This window comes from Aspergillus udagawae, assembly GCF_001078395.1.
Source record: "Aspergillus udagawae IFM 46973 DNA, scaffold_9, whole genome shotgun sequence".
Classification (NCBI taxonomy): Eukaryota; Fungi; Ascomycota; class Eurotiomycetes; order Eurotiales; family Aspergillaceae; genus Aspergillus; species Aspergillus udagawae.
Window position 1 is genome coordinate 653,510 of NW_025091272.1, and position 18,639 is coordinate 672,148.

Genomic DNA, 18,639 nt, shown 5'->3' on the forward strand with positions numbered 1-18,639 from the left:
CATAAACATGGATCCAAACCGATCGTGAGTAAGAGACTGCCAGGGAGTCATCTTTCGAGCTGCGGAGTACGTAAATTAGGCCCTGCATCACGCCAATGACTGACGAGATGGCAACTGAACCTTTACTGTTTCCGGCTTAGTAGTGGCAGGATCAACTCAACGAGTCTGATTAGGCCCACTTAAAGACAAGTGATCTGCTCCTGTATAACCAATCACCAGACAGAATCTTTCAGCTTATCGCCCCACTTTGCCCCTTCCGCTAGCCGTTACTGGTTTGCAAAGTTGCAACTTGCTGCAAATGGCGAGAGGCGGAGAGGAGGCAAAGTCTGACGAAAGGTGTCTTGATTCTCAAAACTCTGATAAAATGAAGGTGTCATCTCTCGTCGTCGATTAGACATACCGCGATGCTCTGTTCTTACGATAAGATTGAGCTGAAGGATTTGCCTAGACTTTCTTTCAAGTAAGCCAGTCGTAGAAACTCTTCATCCACTCTCTGCCAATGTATGACCTAGCTCTCATAGCTGGCGGAGCTCCAAGGCAATCGAAGCCCAGGTTCAATCTGCCTCGTAACTACCTAAATTGTAGCTGCACTCTGTGTGGGGTTTCAAGTTTCATGGCAATTGGTGACAGTGAGACGGAATCATGGCAACCATTATCACAGGACTTTTACAACAATCTCCGAACTAATTGAAAGCAGCTGTCCCTGGATTTCCGCCTTACCCCTTCTTGCGCCTTTCCAGGCTGTCTGCAGCTTCCAACATTGGCACCGGCTACGCCTGGTCAATCGTATCAAGATGGAGCTTATCTGGAAGCTTGTGGAGACGACGTTTTCCATCATGCACTTGGACGTTGTTGACGCTCTTCGAGCCTTCTTTATCTTTGCAGCCTGCACGGTACGAATATCTCGAGTGTGAGGGACGATGGTTACTTTGGCAGTGATGCATCAGTCTAGGCGAGACTCTTCGATGATGGACTAAACAAAAGCAATAATTACCAGATACTGTCGATCAGCGTGCCAGACACACTTCGCGCCCGCTTCGTGACTTATGGTGCTCGTGCAACGTCAACAACGGTCGGGTCGAGACCCCTTGCTCGTGCCGATGCCCCGGACACATCTCGCGTATACCTCGCACTCGATTACCTTGCCTCTCTGAGAGTCCCTCACAGCTACTTCAAGCACTTTTATGTTGCCTCTGTGCTTTCTTCGCTCTTTTGGGCGTTCCAATTGCTGTTCAGAGGATCTGCGTTTCAGGCCATCGCGACAAGGATAGGCCCACAACACTTGCAGAAGTCGATGTCCATACATCAAGTCTTACTATGCTGGGCATTAATGTTAGTGCAAGGAATTCGGCGACTGCATGAGAGTTGCATCTTTTCCAAACCATCCTCATCCAGGATGTGGTTTGTCCATTGGCTTCTCGGACTCGCCTTTTACCTCGCTGCAACGGTCGCCGTCTGGATTGAGGGAACAGGTATGCGTCTGGGAACTAGATCCAAGAGATTACGCTCTAACAGTCCCCACCCTCCTAGGAACTCTCACAACCCACAAGTTGACTCTCGATGATGTTCAAGTAACCACCGCTCCTACCCTTCGCACGTTCCTCTGCCTTCCATTATTTTTGATCGCCTCAGGTATTCAGCACGATTGTCACCACTACCTCTTCTCGCTTAAGAAGTATACCCTCCCGACTCATCCTATGTTTCGGAGAATCGTCTGTCCCCATTACACGGCCGAGTGCGTGATATACCTATCGTTGGCTCTGTTGGCTGCACCGGATGGCGAGATGGTGAACAAGACGCTTTTGTCATGTTTCGCGTTCGTAACGGTGAATCTGGGTGTAACCGCCGCAATCAGCAAGCGATGGTATGAGCAGAAGTTCGGACCGGACGCTGTCAAAGAAAGATGGAACATGATTCCTGGACTCTTCTAAGCAGATATAGCTTATTCGCTCGTGTTGACACTCGGACCAGAGGACACTAGAGTCCCCGTCTGCAAGATCATCGTGCGCCTAGGAATTTCATCGTATTTCCCAACTTTGACACCTTGAGCACGTCCCGATACGTCAGACTGATGCGAGTCTCCCTCTCATACCAACCACACTGGTAACGATCACGTTCACGCAGCAGATCCCAATTACAGATGGTGTCAGCACTTAGGTTATCGTCCTTGCGGGTCTCTGCAATGCCGTGCAAGAAATCTGTGTAGATACTTCGCCTCGTAACCAGAAGACTGCGCCTCTCCTGCAAGATTCGATACTGGGGCTGCCGAGCGCCACCCACCACATTGTGGTTTCCATCGTTGCTCAAACCGGGCTTCGGATACAGGTCTAGTACAATCGGTGCTCCCAGGCTCACGGTCGCAACCAGGGGATAGTACGCGGCTCCATCTTCATGCGGCATGATTCCTTGGCCGGGACAGTATTCGTTCACCAGGACATGGTTTGGAGCGCCGTGAGGCGCGCCTACGAAGATGCCAAGTGAGTTCAAGCGAGGGTTGATGATAGGCGAGACGAGCCATGAGGGCAACGGCGATGCGATTAGAGTATTTGATGTGGTCAGAGCAGAGGGCCATGTTTGAAGACGTCGATGGGAGAGCTGAGTCCACCGGGGGAGAGGGGCAGTGGTTATCTTCGAACGTTAGCGCTGTCTCATACAGGATATAGGCGTGCAGTTTGTAAGCATGAGTGATTGATGGATCATCACTATCTCTTTGCCAGCGCTACATAGGCCAGAGCGACACTACGGTAGCTACACAATTGTAATAGCAAAACATACCTTCTGCAGCAGCAACTCCTCCTCTTCCTCGGTGATAAAGTCTGCAATGTAGAATGCGTCATCAGACAAGGACTTGATCCGGGCTGCTTCCAGACTGGGTTCCATTGCAGCCTCTCAACCCATTAATGCCTGAAAATAACAACCAGCATCAGTCTCATTGGACCTATCATCGCCCTTCAGTGACAAGTCATAACAACGACAGAAGCTCTGATCAGTGATACTGTGGAGCCATACAAACCAGCTCCGAAAATAGAAAGAGCAGAGCTCATCAGCATACCTCAGTCTTTCAAATCAAATAGTGCAGACGATAAACAGAGAATCGAATGTCGTCATTCAACGTTCGTATGTGGTACATAAACCTGACTCGTAGATCTGTCTGCCTGAGGCAGTAGACCCCACCAAACCCCACCCTCCAACTCTGGCAGTGGCATCAGTCTTCATCTGAGAACCAAGTCGGATTCTGGGCGCAAACCCTAAAGATACTTTTAGCTACAGCCTCCTAGAGAAGTTCAAACTTCAAAGAACTTCTGTTTCTGCTAGATCGATCCCCACACTCGGATCTAAATTTTCTGCTGCGTCGACGTCCCAACAGCGGAGGTCGGAAGCATCGACATCAAGGATGGCCCCTAAGAACAACGCCAAAGGAGGCAACAAGAAAGGCAAGGGGAAAGATGCATCCGATGGGGACAAGGGGAAGGGAGGAGGAAAGGGGTTGAAGCCCGCTACGTCGATTAATGTCAGACATATTCTTGTACGTAAAATCTTTCTCTGGAGTATTGCTTCACACAAATTGCACTTCGCTACAAACCCTATTCCATGTATAATCACCGGCTACTGCTACTTCTAGACTAATGCTCGCAAACGTAGTGCGAGAAATTCTCGAAGAAGGAAGAGGCGCTTGAGAAATTGCGCAACGGGGCCAAATTCGACGATGTTGCGAGGGAGTACTCGGAGGATAAGGCTCGGCAAGGTGCGTTTCCCCTTTTTCTTCGCTTTCCTCGTTCGGACGAGGATAGAAGAAGAAGCGAAAGCTGGTTCGGTGCTGATGACTGTAGGCGGCTCTCTTGGGTGGAAAGTCCGAGGCAGTCTCACCGCGGACTTTGAGAAGGCTGCGTATGAGCTGGAGCCCAGTACGACGGCGAACCCGAAGTATGCGGAGGTGAAGACCGGGTTTGGGTACCATATCATCATGGTTGAAGGGAGGAAGTAGCCTGGTCTCCTATCGCCAATTTACCTTTAGCAGTTAGAGCGTTTTTTCCATATCAATACCTCGAGATGTCTCATCTGGGACGGAATGCAGAATCTCCTGCACAGCAGTAATATAAACGTATCTCTATGATGGAATGAAGATCTACTATGAGTGTATGTATGTACAATAAACGTCGAACAGGTCAAACGGTCTACTCCTTCTTTCCAGCTAATGCCTTCGCCCGTTCTTTAGCTTGCTTCTCCCGCTTCTGCACCGCGGCTTCAGCCCCAATGCCGCCGAATACAAGGCCGATGCCGAGCCACTGGCCTGCAGACAACGAGTGTCCAAACCAGAACACGCTCAACAGCATAGTGAGCATCTTGCGCGTAACGGTCACAGTCACCAGAAGCAAAGACGAGAAGCGAGAAAGCGTATAGAAAATAAAAAGCTGGCCGATGGCTCCGCAGGCGGCAAAGCCGAGCACGTTCTTCATCACCTCTGGGTGTCGAGAGAGGAAGGAAATGGCGGATGCAAGCTCGGTCTCCGTAGAAGGCGGAATGGGGATGGGTAGGAGAGCATGCAAGACGCCGGCAGAGGACAGATGGGGCATGACAAGCAAGTATGTGGTGGTCAGGACCGTCGAAAGGACGTTCTGCGCTACCATCATCTGCGGTCCGGTGAAGCGGGTGTAAATTTGCGGAGAGCTAAAGACATGGTCTTGGGTTGTGTTCGTGAGGCCGTCCAGAAGGAGGTTGATGGAAAGCAGGAAGATTCCATACAGAGATGAGCCAGACTGGTTCTTCGCTGCCGACGCGGCGACCTTCTTGCTGGTTCCAGGGTGGTGGAGGGTGAAAGTTGCGACTCCAAGGGTAACCAGCAAGACAACGCCGTACTTATACAAAGGATATCTCTTGCGGAAGATAGTCAAATGGAGGAACATCACAGGCAGAAGCTTGCATGATTTGGCGAGAATAAAGGTCAAATAGTCGATGTGCGCAAGACTGGCATATCCAAAGGGCGAGGCCAGCGAGGAGGAGATGCTAACCAAGATTAAAGGGAAAAGAATCTTGCGAGTCGGGAAAATGGACGGGACCTTCTTGCCCGCCGGAGTAGAGAAATAGAGGTAGAGAAATCCGGTAATCGCAGCAAAGGTGGATTGTATAGTGTTGAGAACGATCGAGAAGGTGAAGCGCTCCGTCGGCGGGTTTGGTTCTTCAGCAGTTGGAGGACGGACTGGGAAGTTGACCGTGGTAATCGCCTCTTGAAGGACACCCCATGACAGACTTCAAAAGCATTAGGCACTGTATGTGGAGAGGGTAATGATGTGCTGGAGATAAATCACTTACAATGACGCATAAATGCCCAGAACACAAATCGCAAGTTGCATCAGCCCCGGAGTCTCCAGGGGAGCTTCAGGCGCTTGTCCTTTTGTCGAGGCAGATCCATTCAGGGTGACAGGCTTCCGAGTGCTGCCATTCTGTTGCGTAGACCTTGACTCAGATTCTTCAGGCACCAGATGCATCAATTCAGAAGAAGTGGCCCGTTGTAAAGGCACTGCCTGTTTTTGGCGTGCCATGAGCGCAATTTAGATATGTGTAAAGAATGACGGAATGGGAAGATGAATGAAAGACAATGAATCATGCGAGAGAGAGGTCAAGACCAGTAACACCTCTGCCTGGAATAAGACAAGAAGACATAAAAGGGGTTGATGGACAAAAAAGGAAATAGAATATCACAGGAAAGATCACACTCTCATTTCTAACAGACAGGCCGTTGATGCCATGTGTTCTGTTCTTCTTTTGCCAAAAACGCGCTGCGCGGAATTTCGGCGCGGTCGCCCTAAATTTTTCCCTCTCCGCCTGCAAGAACTCACATTGCTATCCTCCAGCCTCGCAGGTAAAGCGATAATGATCAATTTTTACATTGAGTATCATTGAGGTATGACCATATTGTATCTAAGAGGATAGATACGGTGTTGAGAGTAAGCAATGACCATCAGTTGTCCATCTGCATATGGAATACCGTTGCTATCTAAACCTTCGAAGCCTCCCCAGACTAATAGAAGAGTCGTATTTAGAATTAAAACCGCCAGTCTCTGCTACAACGCCCACCCAAGAAAGCTTCCAGCAACTCACTATGCCAACTGTACTCACATCAACACCCCAGGCTCCAAAGCCTTCGGCCCTCACCACCCTCTTAACCTCTACCTCCGCCTCCTTGAACCCTCACTCTGCAACTGCGGTCCAAGTCCTCCACAACCTTCAGCATCAGCATCTTTGGACCTCTCTCCAAATCCATGATTTGCAGGCACCCAATTTCTCCGTCGCATCGTTGTCCACCTCAACATCTACAGACCAGCTTTCCAGCTCACCCTCCTATCTGATCTCCGGCATCCCGCCCCACAGAATCTATACGCATCCAGACGAGCAGCTGTTCATTCTTGAGAGGGGTCTTCGCGAAGACGACATCGAGCTGGAACGAATGTTCGTTGTTCCCACCGCTCACGGACAATCATGGAGTCTGCGCAAAATGGCTGCCGTGTTCGATGCGCTTCCCGAGGACGAGGAAGAGTCACATGCTCAGTCATTAGATGATGCCAAAGAATCTGGTAATAATGCTGAGAAGGCGGCGAAGCTGACAGAGTACTATGAGTACAGACGAAAGGCCCGTATCACGAAAGAGTGGGGTGGGAAGAGACTCCTCTTGGCCATGGTCGATCGAAGCATGGGTGGTGATGGTACCGTGGTGTACTATGTCGTCCAGGAGGGTGCTGTGAAGCCGAGACAGAATTAAAGGAGGTTATGACGACCGTACAACTCCGTCAAAAAGATACAGGTATATGGGATCTGGCTGCTACTGACCATATCCATGGCTACGCTTGGAAATTGTCCTGCAAGCCAGCAGCACACTGACAACCCATTCGAATTCGCTTGAAGCTCGAAACACCAGAGCTATATACTAGCAGAGAGCTGGACTGCGAACATATACCAGAAAATCGCCCACTCGATCAAGTCAATAAGACAAAGATAACCGCCAACATCCGGTCAATTGTAATGGGGTATCGTTCAAAACGTATCGATCCGTCCGGAGTAAACAATACGAACAAGCGACCCCTATGTACCTTCTAAATACCATATACAACACCGCTCCTCTCAAGCTGCTCCTGTTCCATCTGGCAACTGGTACAGTATTTATCGTACCACTGCTGAACGTCACCCGCGAGGTCGGCAAAAACAGTTTGACTTGCTTTGTCAACCTGCATATTGACTCCGTCATCCTCCTTATTCTTTCCGAGAAGGTTTTCGACTTGGTGACAGCGTCTCAATTCCTGCCGAAGCCATCGCTCCCACTCGCCTTGGATGACCTCTCTTTCAATGCTGTTTACTACCCGGAGCGCCACTAACAAGTTGTGTCTATACATAGCGAGTCGCTCGCGGGTTTGATGGATCCGTCTGGCTGCACTCCGTGTCACTGAGTCTCGAGGGCTTGAAGCGCCAAAGGAAAGGACTGTTCCCGGGTCGCTCACTGTCTGCTGGTAGAACATAGAGAAACATCTGCTCATGTTGTTGCTAGATTGGCCGACAGTGGCATTAGCAATCACCTCGTCGATATCCCTCATATAGATGGCTTTGCTCATCACATGGTCGGGACCGACCCCAAGGCGAGCCATGAAGTTTCCCACGTTCCTCTCATGCCACCAGTCATAAGTGTACCGAGAAGTGTAGAGTCCGTTCATTAAAGCGCTGGAGATCAGCAGGGCTAGAATGACCATGTGTGCATTCGTGGTTTTCCAGGTCCAGCGAAGGAAGGCAAAAGTCCACATTATTATGGACGAAACGGCGCTCTCCAAGAAGGAAAGAAGCGTCTCGAATAACAGTTGAGTTAAGGTCCTCTGACGCCGAGGCTTTCGAGGTTCAAATTTCAGGACTGATTCGCTGGAAGAAAACTGAGATGTATGTTGTTGGCGTCCGATGTGACCGAAAATGGTGATGGCTTTTTTTGTTCGGCTATGGACGCCCAATTTTCGCACCTGATCGCTGACAAGATCAACGAGGTCCAGAGCGTCTTGCTCTAAGTCACCTGTTGCTTGCTTCTCGATGATTCCTGAAATTAACTTAGTGATTTTGCAGGACAATAGTCTCGCAAGTGCTAATAAACCACTTACTCTGGAGTCCATGAGGAGACCCAAGCCACTCCACTTTCGTGTATACAGCAAGCTTGCATTTCCCCTTCGCGACGAATGTAATCACAATCTTGCTCACCAACCTGAACGAGCGCTTAAAAGGAAGGTGCCACGGAGTCCGCTTGTCAGTCACTACGTAGCACAAGTGATCATTGAGAACATCAATGATTTGGTAATCGGAAATTGCCTTGTCCTGAGTGCGCCCTACATGAAGGGGATGGTCAGTCGCTTTGCTAGACGGTGATGAGTAGAGATACGTACCAAGCAAGTCAGTTGTCTCGATATGATATTCAAAGTCACGTCGCAAATGGCGAGATTCGTTTCTGATCCAGGGCCCCTGTTTGATATCTTCCATATCGGTCAGCCAAAGGTTATCCCAGTCATTCGGGGGGACGAACCTCGCGATCTTCTTTCGTGCAAAAGGAGTTGCCAAACAGCACTCTTGTCACCGAAAAGGATATGGAATATCGCCTTCGGACTAATATCGAATATTTTCTCTGCAGCGAGGTGGAGGTTGCCTTGGGGAACATATTGAACAGGTTGTGTTGGCAAGCGGAACTTTGGCGCATTTTTGCCATGTTTGCCATACTTTGAATGCGGATCCAAGTCATAATCGATGTAAATCGGTCGGCGGATATCTTTTTGCTGTCCGGCAGCAATGTTGTCCTCTTCGATACCGTTCTTGTCATCCGAACCGGCCGCATCTTCCCAGCTGTTCAGGCTAGGGCTACGGTTCCTCGTGTCGGTCTCCATTCTGATCAGAGCCTTGAAAATTGCTTCCAACCCCATGGGCTCCACGGCGGTTGAATCTTGAATTAAGAAATTCAGGCGTCTTTGAAGAAGTCTTAGAGGCTCAAGGAAAGTTTTCACCGTGATTCGTCCAGGAGTATCCTCACCAAGAGGCGGGATAGTATGGAGAAATAAGAAATCACAGTCTCTGCCAGGTGCAGCAGTCACTTCCTTGATGCTTTCCAGCGGGACATCTGTTGTTAAAACTAATCCAAAATAATGACTGTAAAAATATATGCTGCGAGTCGTAACGTATGCTCTTCCAGGAAATTCTTGCTGATCGTTGGGATTCCATGTGGCTCGGAAGACCATGACCAAAGGCTCCTCTCTTTTGACGTCGGGAAAGAGCAGGCGAAATTGAGCATCCTGAGGCCGAAGTTGCTCAGGGTAGTAACTAGGATACTCATGCGAAATACCCAGAATTGCCCTCTGCACCTTGGAAGCATCGCCGTCAAGACTAACGGTTTGCCTATGGCGAGGCCCAGACATCTGCTGCTTGGATGCTGAGGTGCCGTTGGTCAAATCTACGCCAGATGATTGCGGTTGCTTTGACGAATCAGCTGCCGGAGTTGATGGTTGTTGTCCGACAGAGATTTCCTCGCCGGCCCCTGTAAGCTGAGCATCACGTTCGCGTTCGAGTCGGTTCATGAAGCCCCAGTTGGAACTACCCCACAGGTTGGCCATCATACCGCTAGGCATCCCACCTGTCTTGTCGGCTTGCCCCAACCCAATACCTCGTTCATTGCTGACGATTACAGCCGCCTTGCTCATACTGGTAGGGGCGGGTGGATTCGCCAAGGTGGAAGGCGCGAGTGTGGTAGGTGGAAGGCTCCGGTTCGTCAAACTGCGACTTCTGTTCCCTTCAGCATCAGTCCCGCCCAAGGATAGGCCGTTGCTGTGCCCTAACGCGTTATGGCTGGCGGAGATCAGGCCTGCGATGCCACCACCTGCACCGGGTAGAGATATAGATGGTGGGACAGCATTATGGTTGGACTTGCGGTGAAGGTCCAATTTCTGGATGAGTCTGGAAGTATGTTCTCGCGCAGAACTCTCGGGATCCAACCCAGTCATGCGCCGAGGGCTGCCGAGATCGCTGCTATTTCGGAAGGCTGATGGGTCCCGCTCTGGAACAGACAACCCTCCGCTACGATCCGATGGTCCATGCTCATCATTTGCGTGCGGCGTAAGCGAGTCGGCCGGATCAGCAGCAAATTCAGGTGCTGGAGGCTGAGAGATTGCAAAGGCTGGATCTTGCACCGTAACCTTTCCCGAAACCGAGATGTCGGTGCTTGTCGGGTTTTCCAGTGCTTTTCGTTTAGCTGCCTCAAAAGCAGCAATCCATTCCGTGAGCTCTTTCTGAGTCTCGGCCTGCAATACTATGGTGTTGCTCTTGGTCTTCACTTCGAAGCAGAATCTTCGTTCCTCCTGGAAAGCAGGCCGTACACTGCACAACAGCACCCCTATACGCTCACTTTCTTCAACTCCGCCAGTTCGAGAACCCTGCACGAGGCAACCAAAGATACCGTTCTTTAGAAAGGCCCAACGTCTCACCCAAACAGTACGCGTTGGTTTGCCTGACAATGTTCGAAGATAAACCCAGCCTTGCTTCTCGGGCCGTGCTTCCTTGGGCATATTCAGGTCCGACAGAGGGCGAGACCCTAGATACGGAACGGTGGATACTGAATAGTCTTCCAGCTCTCGAGAAGGCCTGGCAGCCAGCTCTGCAGCGTCTTCAATATGCTTTCTGGCGGAAAGGAGCTCACGCTTTGAGAACTTCTCGCTGCCCTCCATTTCATGGATCCAACCTTTTATGCGATCCATCTCTTGGCCCCATTTGGCAAACGATGCTCCATTATCATTATGGAGAGCCTTAAATTCCCTCCACTGGTCGAAGGAAACTCGGACCAACAGTCGATCGAGCGAGTTTCGTATTTGTGGTGCTTGCACTGAAAAATCCATTGACGCTTTCAGGTAGGCTTTGCGGGCTTCGTGAAGCTGGAAAGCATCTTCTCTCAGGGATGAAGGTTCTTTTGATTTGGACTGTGAAGCATATCTAGATAGAAGGTAATCGTACTGCTTTTGCGCTTGTTCGAGAGTGCGACGAGTCTCCTGTAGCGGGGTAAGACAACGCTCCTCTCATGCCTTCAAAAGGGGCCGGGGACACTCAATTTACCTTGAAACTCCGTAAATCATCGTGGAGGAAGACTCTTATGGGCTCCGATATAAGCGATTCGATTTTCTTCGCAGTGGCCATTAAACCATTCCACAGATCTTTCGAGCTCTCACCACACCTGCTCATTGCCTGTAAAGTATAATCATGGTCGAGGACAGCTTCGGAGACGGCAGGAGGGTTCGAAGAATACGCCAGAAATGTATTCATCACATTTTCCATGGTCGCAAGCTCTGTGACGAGCTTGGAAGCAGCCTTTGCATAGCCATCCAGCCATCTTTCGAGGTATTCGATTTGCTCGGAGAAATGTAGTGTGGTGGCCCGGAAAGTCGGGGAATCGAGAGCAGCCTCTTTCAATCCAACGGGCCTGTATCGACACAATCAGGTTAGCATTACGATGAGGAATCTCTTGTCCGCACTTACACCACACTGATAAGCTTCCCAACTCGGGACAATGCGTTCTGCGGCTGAGTCGACATCTAGCGAAGATCCCCGGCCATACATTCGATACAGATAGGGGTAATAGTTTGATAGATCGAAAAGTACGACCCCAAATAGTGAAAACGACGGCTTAGGCAGCCATTCATACGGGGTAAATACACACTTGAGCAAAAGTAACAGTCATGTCGAGAGGAGAGCTTTGGAACTCTCTCTTCAAGCCATCTGGGGTCAACAGCCCCATCCATGATCTAATTGGCTACGTCAGTGCTCCGTTGTTGTGGCCTGCGTTCTGAGGCAGCGCAGGGCGGATGGCAGGCGGTGAGCACCGAAATGAATATTTTTTTTTTCTTTTTCTGCCAGCGACTCCAACTTTTTGCAAATTGAAGAGCGTTGCACAGTTCTGCTGAATCCGCGGCTCTCAGAACATTTGTGTCCTCCTCCCTTTCTTTATTTTTCCTATTTGAATTGGGCAAAAATGGAGCCTCCAGCGAAGAAGCCACGCAAGCTCCTTGACGATGACAGCTCCAGCGATTCGGGAGACGAATCTGGCGGAGTTCCCATTACCGATCAGTCGGAGCCTGCATTCAAGATCAACGAAGAATATGCCCGTCGTTTTGAACACAACAAGAAACGAGAAGAGTTGCAGAAATGTGAGTCGGAATCACTCGAAATTCATAGCTTTTTCAATGGTACAAGTCTGATTTTTATTATAGTGGAATCAAAATTAGGAAAGACTTCAGCGCTTGGGAAACGCCGTGATCGTGACGATGACTCCGACGATTCGGAAGAGTCGTCGTCAGATGAAGAAGAAGATGAGGATGGGGAATTGGTAACGCCGGCTGTTGATGCAGAAATCATGGCAACACTGAACGCGATTCGATCAAAAGATCCTCGTGTCTACGACAAGGACGCCAAATTCTACACGGCCCTCGAAGAAGAAGCAAACTCAAATACGGGAAATACAGAGAAAAAGCAGAAGCCCATGACGCTTCGAGATTACCATCGGCAAAATCTTCTTAGCGGTGCCAATCTGGAAGAGGACGATACCTCCGATGCTCCGAAGACCTACGCTCAGGAGCAAGAGGAATTGAAAAATGCTATTGTCAAAGAGATGCACGCCACCGCTGATCAAAATGACTCGGGCGTTGACGAGGACAAAGACGAGGACGGGGGATTCCTGATCCCGAAATCGAGGACCAAATCAGCCTCGGAACCCAAGGAGGAAATCAAGCTAGACGTTGAGAATGCGGACAAGGACCCTGAGACCTTCCTTTCAAACTTTCTGTCTTCCAGAGCATGGATTCCAGCTGGTAGATCCGAACTGCAGCCTTTCGAGTCCGACGATGAGGAGGAGGACGAGCGGGCAGAAGCCTTTGAGGAGGCATACAACTTACGCTTTGAAGACCCTAGCAAGCTGAACGCGACCCTGTTGACCCACGCTCGTGATAAGACCAACCAACAGTCTGTTCGGAGAGAGGAAAAGAGCGCCAGAAAGAAGCTGCGTGAGGCTGAGCGCATGCGAAAGGAGGAAGAGAAGAAGCAGCGGGAAGCTGAGAAGAGCCGTCTTCGCAAATTGAAGATGGAAGAACTTCAGGAGAAGGTCAATAGGATCAAGGAAGTCGCTGGCTTGCGCGCATCTAAATTCACCGATGAGGACTGGGCACACTTCCTGGACGACGCTTGGGACGATGACAAGTGGGAAAAGGAAATGCAGAAACGGTTTGGCGAGGACTACTACGATGAGGAAGATGCAGCTGGTAGTGATGGCGAGGGCAAGGGCAAGAAGAAGCGTCCAAAGAAACCTACATGGGATGATGATATTGATATCAAAGATCTGGTGCCTGATTTTGACGAGGAGGAACCCAAGCCGGTATTGGAGGATTCTGATATCGAGATGGAGGATGATGCCGAAGACACGAACAAGAAGAGTAAAGCTCAAGAGAGGCGGGATCAGAAGCGGGAAGCCCGCAAGGACCGGCTCCGCATCGAGGAGGCAGTCGATCGCAACCTGGACCTCGACATTGCTCTTCTACCTGGAGCCACCAAGAAGAACACGACTCGCTTCCGCTACCGCGAAACCTCACCTCAAAGCTTCGGTTTGACTGCGCGGGACATTCTTATGGCTGATGATGCGCAGCTGAATCAGTTCGCGGGTCTGAAGAAGCTCGCTCCCTTCCGTGACCCCGAGCAGAAACGCAAGGACCAGAAGAAACTCGGCAAGAAGGCTCGTCTGAGGCAATGGCGCAAGGAGACCTTTGGCAATGAGGAGGGTCCTGTCTTCAGCTTCGGCGGTGAAAAGCCTGCGGGTAATGCAGAGCAAGCAGACGATGGAGACAAAGTCGATATTCGGGAAGGGGAGCCTAGGAGGAAGAAGAGAAAGAGGTCCAAGAAGCATTGATCTCCGGCTTTTGTTAAGAGCTGATGTTTGTCTTATAATACCACTTGCGCTTGCCGGGAATGGCTTGTTCATAATGAAAATATATCATGTATCGATCATTCAGCCAGTCTCAATGGAAGTTTCCCAACGGCGGCATCTTCAACTAGTCTGCATGATTTGGAACTTGCTACATATTGATGTTGTTAGCGGCTTTAAAGTATTGGAGTGTCGAGGTGACGCGACCTCGACACTACACTTGTGTCGTAAACATTATACTCTGTGGCTCTTCATATAACCTGGTTTGACTGGCACAGTACGAGGGATATTCACGGAGATATCACTACCTATCAGGGGACTTGCCACAGGAGAAAATTGAAGTCACATCAATCATAGTAGAATATTCTCAGCCCGATAGATAGGTATATGCTAAAAGACTTCCCCTTTGTTGTGTGGGTCTTTCCACTCTCTTGAGGGGCATCTAGGAAACAGCCTAAGGTACCTTAGCTGAAAGAAGTGGCACGCGTATGACCTTGGGAATCTGAACTTACCTTACTGAGAAGGTATTTCACAAAGTGACATTAATATTCCAAAAAGGAGCTTGCGCCGATACTACCTATCTATCTACTGAACGATGGCCATACAATCCATATATCAATCTTCGTCGGGAAATGATAGACTAGTCAAGCAGCTTTGACCTCCCGAAACAGAGTGGATGCTACCGAACCGGTCATATACGGTCATATAGATACACCGAGTGTCCTGTCAAAAGTCCAGGTATGCGAGAAACGGAGCAGTTTCTTCAGACGAATCGGATCAATCACATTGATAAGAATTGTATTTACGAAGGGCATTCTGACAATGCTTCGTGAGAGAATCCGCCAAGCTCAATCGCAGGGTACGCAATTGGCATTGCTTGAAGATAACTATCCACTCTAGGAAAGATGTCGTAGATAGTATCTACTCAATATGTCCTCGAACATCCGCGGCACTGAGAACCGAAACGCAGCGACGCATATGACCGGCTTGACAAACACTAGATCATGGGGGTGTCTATCAATCCAAAAAAATCTACTGGGGTATCCGGACTTCGAAGTCGACCATAACTTCTATCCGCATTTACAGAATCTACAAGACTACTGACTGGTGGCTAACGAGGAAAATTTTGCCATCGGGAGACTCGGGACAAGACCAAGAATAGAAAAGCCTTGAGATCCGTTCCCCGTGAATATGCTGAGTGTGGGCTACTGGGCGGAGGCTCTCCGGGTTACGGTTGGCTTAGTGACGGGGAGACAGTGAAGAATATCGTACAAGGAAGACACCTATCGATCACCAAACGAATTATTCCTCCTATTAACTCCGTAGTTATGGATTACTAGTCAAGCCTGTCCCGAGAAGAGCATTGTTATAAAAATCTATGCTGAAAAATTGTGAAGACCAGGTGACAGAGCGTTATGTATTCTGTGTTATTATTACGATTGCTCTGGTCGATCGGGAATTATCGGCTCTCGTTGCCTGGGCCATCGTTAGCGCCGGTTCCGAATTTTCTTTTTTGCCATTTTTCCCCTTCTTTTCTGTTTCGCTGGCCGTTTGTCCGCTGGCAAAAGGAAAAAAATTGCTGCGAAATTTTTTTACGCTTGAGGCCAGCAAACCAGATTTTTCCTAGAGCGTCCTAGCGGCTCCACTCGCTTCCTCCCGCTTACAAGAGCCCTTCGCTCGCTATTTTTCTTTCCTCCCTTCCCCTTCCCGTTCCCCTTCCTCTTTTTCTCCTTCCATCTCTTTTGAAGTGTCCTGTTCTTTCTGACACTCAACCCCATCTCCTCTCTTCATCTCTTTCTTAGTTTTCGTCCTTTACAGCCGTCAACATGGCCAAGGGTGACGTTAACCAGGCCGACAAGACCGTCTTCGGCATGCCCGTAAGTTACTGCAGTTCTGTTTTGGGCAACAACCAGTCGGCATCGGATCGAGGTCTTGAAATGATGGCAATGATGGGGAATTGAGCTCGATGAGGTGGAGGGCCATTGCAATCATCTTTAGGAACTCGATTCGATGTTTTCGACGCGGTTTTACCCTGGAAGCCCGGGGAAACGACTCGCTGACAGAATTTTCACCACAGGGATTCGTCGTCGACTTCCTGAGTATGTGCTATCTAAATCAATCCCGATGGTTGTTCAATCTTCGGCAATCATCAAATTGCGACAACGGGATCATTCTATCGAGCTTTTACTGACCATTTCGCAGTGGGTGGTGTTTCCGCTGCCGTCTCCAAGACTGCTGCTGCCCCCATCGAGCGTATCAAGCTCCTTGTCCAGAACCAGGTTGGTTACTCCTCTTCGCTCCCGAACCAGCGGTTAGAATGACTGCCGCTCTGTGAGAAGACAATTCGAACGGGGCGAAGTTTTGCGATAACTTACGATGTTTCTGTCGCCATGATTGGGAGAATCGGATGGTCGCAAAACTTGTCATTCTATGAATCTGAACAACAAACAATCTGCTCAACTGGAACGCGACTAATGCCATTCACTACAGGATGAGATGATCCGTGCTGGCCGTCTCGACCGCAAGTACAACGGTATCGTCGACTGCTTCCGTCGTACCGCCCAGGCTGAGGGTGTCATGTCCCTGTGGCGTGGTAACACTGCCAACGTCATCCGTTACTTCCCTACCCAGGCTCTGAACTTCGCTTTCCGTGACACCTACAAGTCGATGTTCGCCTACAAGAAGGACCGTGATGGATACGCCAAGTGGATGATGGGTAACCTCGCCTCCGGTGGTGTACGTATATCCTCAGCATGTCTCCTGCAGACACGACTTGCGAGCTAACAAGAAATTCAGGCTGCTGGTGCCACTTCCCTCCTCTTCGTCTACTCTCTCGACTACGCTCGTACCCGTCTTGCCAACGACGCCAAGTCCGCCAAGGGTGGTGGTGATCGTCAGTTCAACGGTCTCGTTGATGTCTACCGTAAGACCCTCGCTTCCGACGGTATTGCCGGTCTCTACCGTGGTTTCGGTCCCTCCGTTCTTGGTATTGTTGTCTACCGTGGTCTGTACTTCGGCATGTACGACTCCATCAAGCCTGTTGTCCTGGTTGGTTCTCTTGAGGGTAGCTTCCTTGCTTCCTTCCTGCTCGGCTGGACTGTCACCACTGGTGCTGGTATTGCTTCTTACCCTCTTGACACCATCCGTCGTCGTATGATGATGACCTCCGGTGAGGCCGTCAAGTACAAGGGTTCCATGGATGCTGCTCGCCAGATCATCGCCAAGGAGGGTGTCAAGTCTCTCTTCAAGGGTGCTGGTGCTAACATCCTCCGTGGTGTTGCTGGTGCTGGTGTCCTGTCCATCTACGACCAGGTTCAGCTCATCCTCTTCGGCAAGAAGTTCAAGGGTGGCTCTGGCTAAACGATTGATTAACTTCGAATCGTTTTCTCCGATGCGGCTTTATAGGGGAAGGGGTTGGTCAGTTCCGGGCGTAACTGCCTGAAACTGGACGCTACTGTGGATGGTTATAGAAAATATGCTCCAAGAAGGGTATCGGGAGTCTTGAGCATAAAGCAGTGTGATATTTCCTCGTGTACCCGTTGTACTTTACTGCCTGCAAGCTTTTCTTTTTCTCAATGTGTACTTCTTTCCGGTACGAAAACTGGTTTTTGTTTGTTTGGGGTTGCCTCCTTGACGTTGCCATTGTAGGTGAAAATTTCTCTCGTAAAACACCACGTGTAATCAATCACGTGATGTGACTGGATCCCATGACGTCGGTCGGTGCTGCTATCCCTTGAGACAGGGGAACTTGTCTACCGTTGAGGTTGCTGGGCTTTAAGATCAAAATACCGATGTCAACATGACTACAACCGCGCTTCATGAGGCGGCGGCGCCGTCCACATCATCAGTGAAGCAGGACGAATCTGTTCCATCCGAACCTGCATCTACGACAGCTACCGCAACAGCACCTCCATACTCTCCAATCTACGCCACTGCCCAGGCTCAACCAGGAAGCATCACAACCATGCCTGCGCCGACTGCACCAGCGATATCTGGCAGCGACGGATCTCCTCTTCCCACAGCGACCGAGACGATAGCTACCCCTGCCACGAGAACGAGCACCTCGCCTCCTCCCCCTCAGCCTGGAGCCCGTCCTGACCCAGGAATTCCAGCGCCGACGGCACCTCCAGCTTTGGCTGCTTCTTCAACTCCTGATCCTGCCCCAGTCCCTGGTCCTGGTCCTGGTCCTGCTGCTCCCCAGGCTCAAGCTCAACCTCAGCCAACACCTGCCGCTACAGCCACAGGTGCAACTACAACTGGAGCCCCAGCGAGCTCCATCCCTAGCTACGGCTACAACCCCACTGCCGGCGGGTACACCTCCGGATTCACTTACCCAACCCAGGACCAACAATTCCATCCACGACAACATCCGCACGCACAGCCACAGCCACAGCCAAACTCAACGTCCACACCCTATGCCTCGCTCTACCAACCTCCCGCCTCAGCCTCACAACTACCCCTCTACCAGAACCAGGCCCATGGCACCGACGCGTTTGACTCCGGCCTTGAAGGCGGGTCCGAGTCCGGATTCCTGACAAACGCCAAGTCGTGGATAGCGAGTGCGGGGACGAAGCTTGCGGAGGTGGAGGCTGAGGTGTGGAGGAGGATTAATGAGGCTCATGATCGGTAGATGTGCTGCTGCTAGTATCTCCTCCGTATTTATCTTTATCTATTGATTG

The 18,639-nt window shown here is 50.3% G+C and overlaps 9 protein-coding genes across 9 annotated transcripts; 6 read left to right on the top strand and 3 right to left on the bottom strand.

The window, feature by feature from the left end:
- Positions 1-794: 794 nt before the first annotated feature.
- Aud_010470 (putative 3-oxo-5-alpha-steroid 4-dehydrogenase) lies at positions 795-1,931 on the top strand (the record flags this gene model as incomplete). Its single annotated transcript, XM_043295310.1, has 3 exons — positions 795-893; positions 998-1,472; positions 1,531-1,931. 3 exons carry the CDS (start codon positions 795-797, stop codon positions 1,929-1,931), a joined length of 975 nt encoding a protein of 324 aa, XP_043151245.1.
- Positions 1,932-1,998: 67 nt separating this feature from the next.
- Positions 1,999-2,880, bottom strand: Aud_010471 (uncharacterized protein; the record flags this gene model as incomplete). The annotated part of the gene is made up of 2 exons (XM_043295311.1): positions 1,999-2,628; positions 2,776-2,880. 2 exons carry the CDS (start codon positions 2,878-2,880, stop codon positions 1,999-2,001), a joined length of 735 nt encoding a protein of 244 aa, XP_043151246.1.
- A 514-nt stretch (positions 2,881-3,394) lies between these two features.
- Positions 3,395-3,985, top strand: Aud_010472 (peptidylprolyl isomerase; the record flags this gene model as incomplete). The annotated part of the gene is made up of 3 exons (XM_043295312.1): positions 3,395-3,526; positions 3,643-3,745; positions 3,831-3,985. 3 exons carry the CDS (start codon positions 3,395-3,397, stop codon positions 3,983-3,985), a joined length of 390 nt encoding a protein of 129 aa, XP_043151247.1.
- Positions 3,986-4,175: 190 nt separating this feature from the next.
- Aud_010473 (UDP-galactose transporter HUT1) lies at positions 4,176-5,540 on the bottom strand (the record flags this gene model as incomplete). The annotated part of the gene is made up of 2 exons (XM_043295313.1): positions 4,176-5,247; positions 5,311-5,540. The coding sequence occupies 2 exons, from the start codon at positions 5,538-5,540 to the stop codon at positions 4,176-4,178; spliced, it is 1,302 nt and encodes a 433-aa protein (XP_043151248.1).
- Positions 5,541-6,100: 560 nt separating this feature from the next.
- On the top strand, positions 6,101-6,757 carry Aud_010474 (uncharacterized protein; the record flags this gene model as incomplete). The annotated part of the gene is made up of 1 exon (XM_043295314.1): positions 6,101-6,757. The coding sequence occupies one exon, from the start codon at positions 6,101-6,103 to the stop codon at positions 6,755-6,757; it is 657 nt and encodes a 218-aa protein (XP_043151249.1).
- Positions 6,758-7,088: 331 nt separating this feature from the next.
- Aud_010475 (putative transcription factor SipA3) lies at positions 7,089-11,585 on the bottom strand (the record flags this gene model as incomplete). Its single annotated transcript, XM_043295315.1, has 6 exons — positions 7,089-8,068; positions 8,130-8,351; positions 8,409-8,495; positions 8,546-11,045; positions 11,110-11,473; positions 11,530-11,585. 6 exons carry the CDS (start codon positions 11,583-11,585, stop codon positions 7,089-7,091), a joined length of 4,209 nt encoding a protein of 1,402 aa, XP_043151250.1.
- Positions 11,586-12,022: 437 nt separating this feature from the next.
- Positions 12,023-13,945, top strand: Aud_010476 (KRI1 family protein; the record flags this gene model as incomplete). Its single annotated transcript, XM_043295316.1, has 2 exons — positions 12,023-12,197; positions 12,261-13,945. 2 exons carry the CDS (start codon positions 12,023-12,025, stop codon positions 13,943-13,945), a joined length of 1,860 nt encoding a protein of 619 aa, XP_043151251.1.
- A 1,841-nt stretch (positions 13,946-15,786) lies between these two features.
- On the top strand, positions 15,787-17,320 carry Aud_010477 (putative mitochondrial ADP,ATP carrier protein (Ant); the record flags this gene model as incomplete). Its single annotated transcript, XM_043295317.1, has 5 exons — positions 15,787-15,837; positions 16,038-16,059; positions 16,163-16,239; positions 16,451-16,696; positions 16,757-17,320. 5 exons carry the CDS (start codon positions 15,787-15,789, stop codon positions 17,318-17,320), a joined length of 960 nt encoding a protein of 319 aa, XP_043151252.1.
- Positions 17,321-17,759: 439 nt separating this feature from the next.
- Positions 17,760-18,590, top strand: Aud_010478 (uncharacterized protein; the record flags this gene model as incomplete). The annotated part of the gene is made up of 1 exon (XM_043295318.1): positions 17,760-18,590. One exon carries the CDS (start codon positions 17,760-17,762, stop codon positions 18,588-18,590), a length of 831 nt encoding a protein of 276 aa, XP_043151253.1.
- Positions 18,591-18,639: the final 49 nt, after the last annotated feature.